The sequence below is a fragment of the Sturnira hondurensis genome, unplaced genomic scaffold (assembly GCF_014824575.4).
Source record: "Sturnira hondurensis isolate 20B ecotype Veracruz unplaced genomic scaffold, ASM1482457v3 Scaffold0008196, whole genome shotgun sequence".
Lineage (NCBI taxonomy): Eukaryota > Metazoa > Chordata > Mammalia > Chiroptera > Phyllostomidae > Sturnira > Sturnira hondurensis.
The window spans coordinates 22,400,824-22,413,354 of record NW_028080827.1 but is presented as its reverse complement, the minus strand read 5'-3'; the positions used below and the strand labels follow the sequence as shown (position 1 = coordinate 22,413,354).

The window sequence follows — 12,531 nt, the reverse complement described above, 5'->3', positions numbered from 1 at the left end:
AAAAGGCAACGATGTCTAGGAATGATCATAACAGTGTCATGATTAACAGCTATGGCAGCACAGTGACAGGCGTTTCAGTAAAATAAAACATTTTTTCTTTTAGTTCAGCCCAGGAATTGTGATGCTCTCCATTTCCAAAACACAAAAGGTAAATTAATTTGGAAATACTTTGGATTCTTATAGACCATTTATTTTATACCTAATAAAGTAAAGAGAGGTAATATAATACCCACTATAAAATGTGTCTTTGTAAAATGTCGCCTTAATGGTGTCGTATTTGCCTTGTATATGCAACATCACTTTGGGGTAAATAATGAAAAAGAAAAAATAATTCTGAGTACATTGATAAAGAGATTTAGACAAGCAAATACGTCTAGGTTCCTTCATTTAGTATCTCTCTCTCCCTCCGCCACCTCCCTCTCCCTCTCCCCTTTCCTTTTCTCATTTGCTTATTTGTTTAAACCTGGGACAATATGAAGATCTGAAGATTAGTGAGTGGTTAGACTTTTTTTTATCCTTTTAGACTTTTAAAGTGTATCCACTGAGGACTTACAAATGAAGTTCACATGTTTTAATTATACATGACACCATGTATTTAAATTAACCTTTTAATTATACCTATGTCTATACAGGGAAATTTGAGTTTCTTATCAGAGACATTGCAAGCATGTGTATGATTCGAGTTGAAACGATCTTACTAGTTTCTTACTCTGCCCTTTTTCTCTGATTTTAAAATTGATGAATTATAGACCTTCTTGAAACATGAACGAAGGAAAAATGAAGACTAATAGGGGAGCTGGTGAAGTAGAGTCCTGGGGCTTGTTGATTTACGGTAGCTCCAACTAATACGGCCAGTTAAGAGAAAATACCCCAAGGGAGAACCATTCCGTGTCATTAGNCCTATGTCTATACAGGGAAATTTGAGTTTCTTATCAGAGGCATTGCAAGCATGTGTATGATTCGAGTTGAAACGATCTTACTAGTTTCTTACTCTGCTCTTATTCTCTGATTTTAAAATTGATGAATTATAGACCTTCTTGAAACATGAACAAAGGAAAAATGAAGACTAATAGGGGAGCTGGTGAAGTAGAGTCCTGGGGCTTGTTGATTTACGGTAGCTCCAACTAATACGGCCAGTTAAGAGAAAATACCCCAAGGGAGAACCATTCCGTGTCATTAGAAGCCCTTTGAAGAATGGTTTGCTTAAACTTGTCATATTTACTCCATAGTTAATATGTTACAAGGTATTCTTTTTATAAGGAAAGAATATTTAAATGACAAAGTAAGTTCCTAACATGTGTGATGACCCAGTGTTAACCCTGTAGTTACAGCTCCTAGGTGATACCCATTTGTGTGTAGATGGTCACTGGGGTCATCAGAGGAGGTCATGTCTTCTCGCTCTTCCTTCCTCCATCCAGTCCTTGCAGCCTGTCTGTCGAACAAGGCAATGGTTGCATCTCCTTTCCTCCACATCCAGATGTTCTGGTTCTTCTGAGGCTACAGGAGCCGTTGTTCTCTGATAAGATGCCACCTGAACTCTATGTCACTGACACTTGAAGCATGATGTCTCTTCCTAAACTGATCAGCTCAAATAACTGGTCATCATTTTAATTTAATGATGTTTGATCTAGTGACTCAGGCATGGTTTTCTTATATCACATACTTTTCTTCAGTATAATTGACCTGCTTCACCTTCACATCTCTCATAGTATAGTTCCTGCTTTGGTTTCCTAGGTTATCTACCAGAGAACCTGTTCCCTCAACTGCTGTGACATTAAGCATCTTCTTTGTTGGGGTAACTGGCAAGGAGCAGGTTTTTAATTCAATGCATGACATTCGGAGTCCAGTTTTGGTACAGCATACCAGGTGTCCCACAATTAGCATTTGTTCGTCTCAATGTCCCTGGATGTGATCCAAACTGTTCTCTCCCGTTGTGAACATGCTACAAAAATAACTGGACATTTTGGAGCTGAAAAAATTTTAAGCAGTTGGTAAAAACATTGTTCCCAGATACGTACATTGAGTTTATATGTTAGGAACTTGGATTCTTCATTCCCTGACATTTCTCTGTCTGTGTGTCTGGAGGCTCAACTAATCTGCAGTTTTAAGTAGCACAGAAGAGTCAGACACATTTTAAAATGGAGACGGGCTTATATTGTGACTAGAGACACTTGTCAGGTTCTCACAAGGTCACGAGGACACGGCGACCCTCCCCTGCCAGGCCCTATCTTCTCCCATACTACTCTGCAGGCTCCCAGTTGACTGTTCTATACCTGCAGAAATAATGGACTTAGGCTAGTGCTGTTTATGAGGTATAGCTACCTTGGAAGAGTGATGTCAAGTTCTGCAGAAGTTTCAAAACTAAGAAATCACTGTTTGTGTCAATGATACTGAATTTTCAAAAATACACCCTCTTAGCTACTTTATATGCACAAGGCCTTGAGTATAATTGATTTTAAAAAAATGATTTTTTTCACTGATTTTTTTTAAAAAGATAGAATCTTAGAAATATAGTGGTTTCAGAGATATTTCTCAGTATATGCAATTCCAAGTTTATAAACTTGGGGTTTAGGGCTCCGAATAAATTGTATGATAAATTTTTCAGCCACGGTATGGGTTAAATAGGCTTTACAGGCCTGGACTGGAAATCTCTCCCCCATGTCAAACATTTCCTTAGGCATAATGTCTTTGATGCTCTATAGAGTGAGAACAGAGCACTTGTCTCCCCTTTAATTAAGGGGAGCACCACCTTGGACTTGGGAAAAGGCAGCAGCTCAGGAAGCAGTTCCAGCCCTGGAGACTAGCACTCTGGGGCTCGCTGCTTAGTCACGTGTCTGTCCGAGGGATGTTTATCATTCCAAGGTGCTGAAATGTTTGCAACTCAACAGAAGCCAGAGTTACACTAATTTCCTTTTAGCTTCCTCTCCAGTCCCAGCAACTCCCATCCTACAGCTGGAGGAGTGTTGCACCCACAACAACAGCGCTACGCTGTCTTGGAAGCAGCCACCTCTGTCCACGGTGCCCGCTGAAGGATACATTCTGGAGCTGGATGACGGCAATGGGGGTCAGTTCCGGGTAAGCCGAGTGCCTACTCCTTGTTGACCAAAACCAGTGACAACTCAGAGGACCCTATACCACCTCTATACCACCTCTCCTTGGGCAGACCGTCCCAGCAGGGCCTGCCTGCCCTTGTACCACATCAAAGGTGGACGAAGGAGTCTCTGAATAGAAACGACCCTTCTTAAGAAAGTATGTGCAGCATCACAAGCTCTGGAGTCAGAGTGCCTGCATTCAGCTCCAAACTCCAGCACCTAGCTGTGGGACTGTGCCCATCACTCATCTCTCCGAGCCTTCACATCCTCAGCTGTAAAGTGGGGGTGATGATGACAACCTGTATCTCGCAGATTGTTAAGAGTCATTTAGATAATCCACACAAAATTCTTAGCATGCCGCCATCCCAGATTCCCATCTTCTTAGTGTTCCACAGAAGAGTTGTCATTTTAAGGCTGTGCTTTAAATGCGAATAATTTTTACTCATTACATCAGCATAATGTTGCAAAGTGAACAGCTAGAGAGGGAGGTAAATGCTTAACCTATGCTAAAGATGCATTATGCTAGGATTTATTTTAAGCCTTTGAAATGTCATTCTTCCTCCCTTCCCTGTTTGCTCCCCCTTCCTCTGTACTGGGATGAAAACCTATAGTCCTATGGCTTTGAGTGTATAGTCTTTGTAACAGTTCCTGAAGTCGTTAGTGGAGGTATAACGCAGCATAGAGACCACCCTCATGTTTTCAAGCCTATTTTTCACAAATCACACTGACAAAGAGCTCGTAGGTATAACACACTGTATAAATTCCATGTTAATAAGTATAATGCTGCCTATAACACCCAGTTTTAATTTTTTTAAGCCCTAGCTGCTAATAACTCCCATTCATTAAGCTGCCATGCCCATGCTTAATACAAGGCACTAAATACAATACAAATTCTAGTCAATTTTCTCATATGACCTTGTATAATCCTCACACCAACCTCATAAGGTTGGTATTACTATACCCACTTTACAGATGAGGAAACTGAGGCTAAAAGAAGTCAATTAAATGGCCCAATATCTCACAGGATTCGAGTCCAGATCAGGCTGATGCCAAAGCACTTGCTCCTAACCACTGGCCAACACTACCTCCCTAACTCCTTACAAGGGTTCCCGTTAAATGGTGGCCTGTTATTTGTTGACCCACAGGAGGTGTATGTTGGAAAGGAGACAATGTGCACTGTGGATGGTCTTCACTTCAACAGCACATACAACGCTCGCATCAAGGCCTTCAACAAAACAGGAGTCAGCCAGTACAGCAAGACCCTGGTCCTCCAAACGTCCGAGGGTAAGGCCCTTCAGCAGTACCCCTCAGAGCGAGAGCTGCGAGGCGTCTAACGTGGCTGGCGAGCTGGAGGTAACCCCACCACTGCCCACACTCTGAAGTGTTTCCATGACTTGCTCTGCACTCTGGCACAGGCCGCTGTTCCTCTCCCGCCGCTAGAGAGCCCGTGGTATGTGGATGTGTCAAACCAAAGAGTCCACAGTGGCAGTTCAAATGGCTTGGGCCGTCGGCTTCCTTTGGTAACACTCTAAATAAGCTGCAGTTAAAGAGGCTGAAAAATGAATACCCCTCGGTGTGTAAGACCAATGTATGTAGGGTCTAGGCAGGCTCCCATTCTCCATGATACAAGTCATTTGTCCAGATGACTCTAAATTGCCTTTCAGTGCTTGTTTATTCCTGAGGGTGGGGCCGAGGTTCTTTCCAGCTGTGGATTTGTCTGACAGACCGTGTTCCTAAGGTGTGTAGGGTGCTAGGGCTGTTCTGAGAGGGCCTGTCAGCCACTCCTGGCTTAACCAGCATGGGCCACTTCCATTTCACACCCAAAGCCCAGGCCAGCGGCACCAGGACGGGGGCTCCCTATGGGCGCCGGACAGGAAGAGACCAGCAACTCCACGTTACCTCGCCTTTTCCATCCTTGCCAGTCCCTCTAGGCTTGGTTAGGCTGCCTCGGGCCACCACGAAAGGTCAATCTCTAGAGAACTTTTGCTTCTTGGCTATTCTGTAAATATTGTGGTCGTCAAAGGCAAGCCATCCATCTCAGAAGAGAGACTTGAATGTGATGGCCAGGTATCACCTCTGAGGCTTTTAACATTTTCATTTTAAAGGCAATTGTGACACACGAGATTAAAACTATGTAGAGGTATTTTTGGTTGGTGCCAAAGCATTTTCAGAGCTTCTGGGTATGATTTTAATTATAGAAGACGCCCCCAGTACCACTGGCATTCTCCATAACTTCCTTCTGCAGAACTAATTATGCTGATTTGGGTCAAATTCAAGACGTTAGCTAACAGAACTAGGGGGGTGGTTCCCCCCACTTCCCACAAGCCTCAGCCTGTGCCAGTCACCCCTAAAATGGTTCACATGGTTAAAAACAAGCACAACTTCCAATCTCATAGCAAGGTTGACAGGCCCCTGGCCGTGAAAACCATGCGTGGGGAGCAGTCGTAAGTCTGCGAGGGATGCTATTCAAAGAGAAGGATTTCTTGAAGGAAAAATGCCCACACACTCTGTTTCCCTCTGGGTTACAGGGATGTGGCAGCTAGAGCCCCCCATGGAATGATCGTTTTAGCAACTTCTCTCTGGGGTGAGGGCAGTGGCCTCCTGTCCCAAGGTACCATGCCAACTGCTGAAGCCCTCCAGGGGTTCTCGGACACAGTGCAGAAGGCCCTCGTGGGGATGGGCTGGTTCCCCTGTGTGTACAGGGTGTTGGACTGAAGAGCGAGGTGCATGCCGTCAGAGCAGGGAGACCATTTGCGGCAATGTTACTAATAACATGTCATCAGACTTACGGGAAAACTACTTCTATTCATATGTGGAAATCATACTATTCTGCTGCCGTCAGTCATTAGCATAGCAGCCTGAGCACTTACGTCTCTCTCTTCATCCTGCAGGAGGATGTAGTTTCTAGCTTTCACTTAATGTTCATAAGACTATGGTGTCTAATAAATTACGATATTGGAACTGCGATCCTTGGTACCACAGTCACAAAACTGGGGTCATTTCCTAAAAGAAACTAACAGAACAAGTCCTCTTTCAACCAAGAAACTGTACTGTAGAAAACAATTTCCTCCATGAATTTTATATATTGTGTACAAATATAAGGTATGTATCTAAATACAAAGAAAACCTTATCATCGTGTAGATATCAGTATTCTCTGTTACTGCACAGAAGTGATTTTCTCATGATGAAATAAAGTTCACACACATACTTTCTCCATAAACTTTGGTTTGTTCTATTTGTTTCTCCCTCATCCTAATTCATTTAAACAGTGAGACAAGATTTAGAAAGCAAGAAAAAATATAATGTCTAGCTCATTTAACCAATCTGTAACAATACAGAAAACCTATAGAATTAAAGAATTATATCTTGTTTTTGTTTTTTAGAAGTCAATGAGAAAAAATGCCATTGATGGAGTCTCGCTATACTAACTAAACTTATGCTTTATTAATATTATTTTTTATAGTTCCTGGAAAGGTTTACTTTGGAGATTTTTTTTTTTCTTTGCTGCTTTCGGGGGTGATGTGGTGGTTGGTTTTGACTTTCTACTGTAACGAAATCTTTTGCATTCTTCTTAGCAGGAGTCAGTCCCTTTCCAAAGTTCAAAACAAAAACTCTGTATCTCAGAAGGATATAATTCATAGGTGACAGCAAGCTGAACTTGTATTTACATGCATTCAGTCTGAAGTTTAAATCACTTATCACTTACACTCTTTGAACTGTCATAAAACCGTCTGCTGACCTAAAGGTAACATTAGCAGCGAAGATCAAATGTCCACACTGTTATGAAGTCTCATTTTTTTCAAAAGCAAATTTGTCTGTTTACCTATTTGTTGGGCAGTATTTGATAAGTGCCCACTGTGTACCGGGCTGTGAGTGGAGAGTGTGAAGCAGACATCACCCCTGCTGCCTGGGAAGAGAGACGGGCCTTAAAGAAATAGACACACAAAGAGTTACGTATTTGCCGGTTATGACAAACAGTGCAAAAGAGGGAAGGGGGACCAGCAAGAAGACGAGTTGTACAGGAGAACTGGTCGGGAAAACAATGAAAAATAATTAAATTCAATGTAAATTATAAAGAATGTGTTGTTAAAAGAAAAGAGGAAAGGAAAATGCATGTTTGGTTAGTTCCCTGAAAGCAAAATTCTTGGGAATGTACCTATAACAGCCATGCAAATAAGGTCTGTTGTAGTCTAAACCCAATTACCCTGACTTAAGAAGAAATATAACTGACTGTAAGCAATAAAGAATGTTAACAAAATTTTAAAATATAGCCCACAACCCTGGTTGTATATATCTTTAAAGTAATTCACTAAACAGCCACCATGTCTGTGTTACAGTCTTTGAAACCATCTGCAAAAAAGTATTCATTAAAAACATCATGTAACAAGACCTTAATACTTAAAAATCTGTTCTGCATCTGAGAGACTACTCAAAAAAAAAAGTCTGAGAAGAGGATAGAAAATTTTTCTGTTTATTTTTCCCTATTTTCCCTCTGTCTATCTAAACAGACTATACCTTTTTCTTTTTCTTTAATCTGAAGAGAAAATGAAATAGACCAAAGGTGATATTCCCAGACTCGCATAACTTACAGAGCCTGTTAATTGGCTGAAAAGAATCTCCCTCTGAGCCAGGGAATTGTTCCCTGCAGCCCGGGGCGGGGTGGGGGGTGCTGTAGCCATCAAGGGGTTACAGCACATGAGGTTGCACCCTCTATGCAATAAACACTCTGTAACACAAATCTTTGTGTGATTTTCCTTAGAAAATTTCCTTCCTAAAAAAAGGTCATTTTCCTTAGACACATTCTTCGAAGTGGCATTAGTGGACCAAGGAGTATGAATATTTTTAAGGTACTTGATCTGTTTTCAAATCGCCTTCCAAATAGATTTTGTACCAGAAATGTATGAACCAGTCCATTTTTTATCACTTTAATGTTACTGGAGTTTAATTTTGACCTATGAGTCACCTCTTCTAAAAGTAAAAATGTTTCAAAAAAATAAATAAAAGTAAAAGTGTTTCTAAAAGAAAGGTTTGGGGGGGAAGGTTTTAAAAATAGCTTTTATTCTTTGATATTTTTATATCGGATTAACATTTTCATTTGCATTTTTATGTTATTTTACAATTACAGTCAACATCCAATATTATTTTGTATTAGTGTCAGGGGTACGGCATAGTGGTCAGATAATCGTGTCCTTTGCACAATGCTCTCCCTGATATTTCACGTTCCGACTTGGCACTGTACATAGTTATTACCATATTTTTGACTGTACTCACTGTGCTCTGCTTTACATCCCTGTGACTGTTTTGTAACCACCAATCTGTGCTTCCTAACGTCTTCACATTTGTCACCAGTCCCCCAACTCCCCACCCCTCTGGCGACCATCAGTCTGTTCTCCGCATCTCTGAGTCTGTTTTTTTGTTTGTTTGTTTCTGTGTTTTACATTCAACATGTAAATGAAATCATATGGTATTTGTCTTTCTCTGTCTGACTTATTTTAGAGTTAAAAGAGGGTTTTTAATGTATATTTTCATGGGAATAATATTCTGTCTGTCTCACACCTAAGAGCTCCGTGAAAGACATTATTACAACACCTTGCAGATAAAATGGACATGATCTAACGGGGAGAGAAGACTTCTCAGAGAAGAGAGAGGGGCAGAGGGAAATGCAAACAAAGGGGGTAACTGTCTGCAAGGCAAAACTTCAAAGCCTGCGTTGAGGTGACTATGGAAAGGACATCGTGCATTCGAAAACATTAATTGAGCACCTCCATGTTGTCAGACACTGGGCTGGACCCCAGGGCATGGCCCCTGCTCTAGAGAGTGTGGGTTTACTCCTCCCCCTTCCTGGACTTCACGGCGCCCGACTCGGAGTGCCTAAAGCACACAGTACCTCCTGAGCTCTCCGAAACGAAGATATCTGCCCCGCAATTACAATCAAAAAGTAAGCCAGAATGACCTCTGATGGGGACAAAAGGAAAGTTCAGGCATGGAAGCTCCTGCTCTGTGCCTCCTGTTCACAGCAGAGCCCTTGGTCTGACTCTTAGTTTGCACACAGTTTCACCGACCTCCTTAACCCCTTCACAAAGAGCACTAGACTCATCACATTGGGGAGAGAAGGAGGATTCGGTATAGAAGTGAGTTGAGGCTGTTGGTAGCAATGAGCTGGAAAGATAACAGGAAAGACCGAGCAGAGAAAAAAAATCAAAAGAGAACATTCTATGGCATATGTTCTGATTAAGAAGTTCTATTATGCATTTTAGAAAAATTTCTATCTAACACACTTAAAAGTTGGTATATTATCTGGAATCTTTGGTGATCAGGTATTAGGTATAACCCAGAAGGCTTTATAGAATCGCAATATGAAATAAGCTCCTCAACACCCCCCCAAAAAACTATGATGATAAACCCTAATGCATTTCTGTGTCACGCTTATGAACTTTCTTCATCATCCATTGAAATATCCCATGAGAAATGACAGCTTTAGACTTTAGACTCTACCTCTGTACCCGTCGCTAATGTCCAAGCCCCTGTTCTGTTGCGGCAACATTTCGGATTTACCCTGTGTATTATTTTCCCGTTACTGCTTTAAAAAATTGCCTCAAGCTTAGCAGTGTAAAGCAGCACAAGTTGACCACCTTCCACCTCTAGAGGTCAGAATCCTGAGTGGGTTTCCCTGGGCTTAAAATGAGGTATCAGCAGGGCTGCATTCTTCCATCAGGCGGTTCTAGGGAAGAATCCAAGCCCTTTCCCTTCCCGGCTTCTAGAAGCCGCCCGAACTTCTTGGCCCACGGTTCCTTCCCCCGCCTTCAGTGCCAGCAGCATAACATCTTCCGATCTCTGATTCTGCCTGTCTGGTTTTCCTTCTACAAGGACCCTGTGTTTACCTTGGACCCTCCTGGGTAGTTCTGGATAATCTTCCCAAATCAAGATCCTCAACTTAGTCACATTCATAAAGTCCCTTTTGCCATAGAAGGTGACACAGTCCCCGGTTCCCAGGATTATGATGTGGGCATTTTGGAGTACACCATTGTTCAACCTACACACACTCCATGAGGAAAGTGTTATTATTAATAATGCACCACTCTACACACGGGGGGTCTTGAGCCTCTGAGAGGTTACGCAACGTGTCAGACCGGCCTCTCGGCCTCTCAGCCTCCAGCGCCCAGCGCAGTGTACTTTGGTACCAACAGCAGAACATTGCCGTTTGCACTCAACTAAATGGAAGGAAAGACAAAACAACCCTAAGTCTGTCTGCCAGGTGTTTGAAACATCTTGTCAAAACGAACTAACATTGTGTAGCTGCCTCCTGTGTTGATCCAGAAACGCCAACTAGTAATAGGCCGTTAACACTTTCAAAGAGTTATGTGCAAGTTTTGTTAAAAAGAATAACATCCGTACTTTTAAACAGAGGTATGGGAGTAGCTGTCTTCCAGTATAATGTCCGAGCTCCTCCTCAGGTCCTGTCCTTTTCTCGTGTCTTGGCTTCCTCCAGTCCCCACCTCCACCCCCACCCCATGGGAGCGCTTACTTAGACAGGCCCTTCTCCCCATGTGGTATCCATGGGCACTCTTGGTCCACAGAGATGGGTCGCTGCCAGGGAAGGAAAAGGAATGTTGGAGCCAGATCTTTGAGGCTATAGATAGAGCCGTAAATTTCAGCACTTCAGCTAGTAAGTGCTCAGCGCACTGAAAACAAGAGTGTTTTTAAGCATCTTCTTAGTTGAATGTCCACAGGAGCCATCTCCCCAGCACTTTCCAGGGACGTTTTATCTAATGGCAATAGAAGGGTTGGGATTCTTGATATTACATCTCAGAAACTGCTCTCTAAAAGAGGACAGAGAAAGCAGTATTCATAAAGATTAAAACGCCTTTTCCCCCATGAGACTCAGCATCACACTGCCCTTCCAAAGTGACAGCTGCTTCTCCCACACTTCAAAGGAAGTAACGCAGAGACTGCTCAGTGGTGCAGACCAAATCCAGCCCCAGACTGGCTCCGATGCCGCTGCCCTACAGCTCTCGGCAGATCTCTTACAGGCAGGTCTATTTGGGGACAGTGTAAGTATCTCAGTCTTAAACCCTGATGTCCTGAGACCCACACCCCAAGATGTAACCTTGTGGGGGTGGGGTGGAGAACCTCATGTGATCTCAGAGACAACAGGGAATCCCTCTGCCCGCCCAAGTCCCCAAGAGAAGGGTGATGTGTTTGCCTTTCAATCCCTAACCACCACAGTCCATGCGATTACTCTGTTTAGAGAAGAAAGATTCGCCTTCAATACAGTGCAGAGTTTGAAGAAGGATACTAGGCCATCTACACAAACCTTGGTCACTGTGTGCCCAGGGCCTGCAGCATAAGTTTTACCCGGTTTATACCTTTCTGAAGCACAGGAGAACAATGGCATTGTCACCTTGTCACCCTCCAGACTTCATACAGCAGGAATCGATCCTGCCTGAGTCCCTCTCCTGTCCCACCACAACTGGCCGTGGGGCTCCAAGGTGCCCCTTTGCCTCTCAGGATTTCAATTTGTTGTTGTTGTGGATGTTTGGGGGTTTTGTTTTGTTTTGTTTATAGACTTAGAGCAGGTGACCTCTAAGTTTTTTGTGATTCATACCCAGTTTTTCTCCTGTGACTTCTGTCTTCAAAATCATTACTGAAAGCTCTTAACCACTTCAGAAAATACCATGAACAGGTGCAGACCGCGCCTGCCTCCTCGGAGGGTCTTCCTAGGCCTTCGAGATCTGCCTGTGACCCTGAAATCCCAACACTAATGGGAAATAGCGGATAAGGGGTCCCATCAGGAAAAGGATGGTTCCCTGCAGATATTTTTTCTGTGCTTCTGCTTTGCTCTCCCTGACTCGAGCATTAAAGCGCCCCCCCCCGCCCCCCCAACGAACTTAATTAGAAGGACACACATCTTCAGGACAAAATCCTCATGGGAGGTAAATCATACCTGGACAAATTTGGACAGATTTTATAAAATCCAAGGTAAGAGGCATGATGATAGGTGTCAGGGACCAGAAAAGAGAGGTACTTTGTTCCTTTTCATGTTGACGACACGCATGGTGTCCCAGAGAATTTCCTGAATTTTTCCATAGAACTGAATTGGATCCAGGCCCTAATTTTGGTTCTGGGAATGTGCTTAGTAGTTGATACTCTGGGGAGCAGGTTAGTCCTTTGGAATCTTTGTTATCTATTTGAAATACAGGAATTTTTGGTTCTTCTGATGGCAGTTCCTTATAGAGAATGCCACGGTATTCTAAATTGGAGTGGAGGACGTGGCGACCAAGCACGCAACTGTCTTGTAAAAGGTTTCAAAGCAGATTTGTTTCTCATTTCTCAACTGCAATTAATGCCACATTTAAGAAAGCTTAAAAGACCACCTTCCACTATAAATTATGTACCAGTTGGACATAATTATGACTTTGGATGCTTATTAGATCATTG

General features: G+C 42.8%; 1 protein-coding gene across 12 annotated transcripts in view; it reads left to right on the top strand.

Moving 5' to 3' along the window:
• TRIM9 (tripartite motif containing 9) overlaps positions 1 to 12,531 on the top strand; it is a 102,462-nt gene that overhangs the window by 74,890 nt on the left and 15,041 nt on the right. For 8 of the 12 annotated variants that reach the window (XM_037054289.1, XM_037054288.1, XM_037054286.1 and 5 more), the window contains exons 6-7: positions 2,918 to 3,075; positions 4,238 to 4,376. In XM_037054289.1, the coding sequence (XP_036910184.1) occupies positions 2,918 to 3,075; positions 4,238 to 4,376 (297 nt within the window). Of the gene's footprint in view, positions 1 to 103; positions 149 to 2,917; positions 3,076 to 4,237; positions 4,377 to 12,531 lie in introns of all 12 variants that reach the window. The other 4 variants (XM_037054285.1, XM_037054287.1, XM_037054284.1 and 1 more) reach the window with 1 other exon arrangement.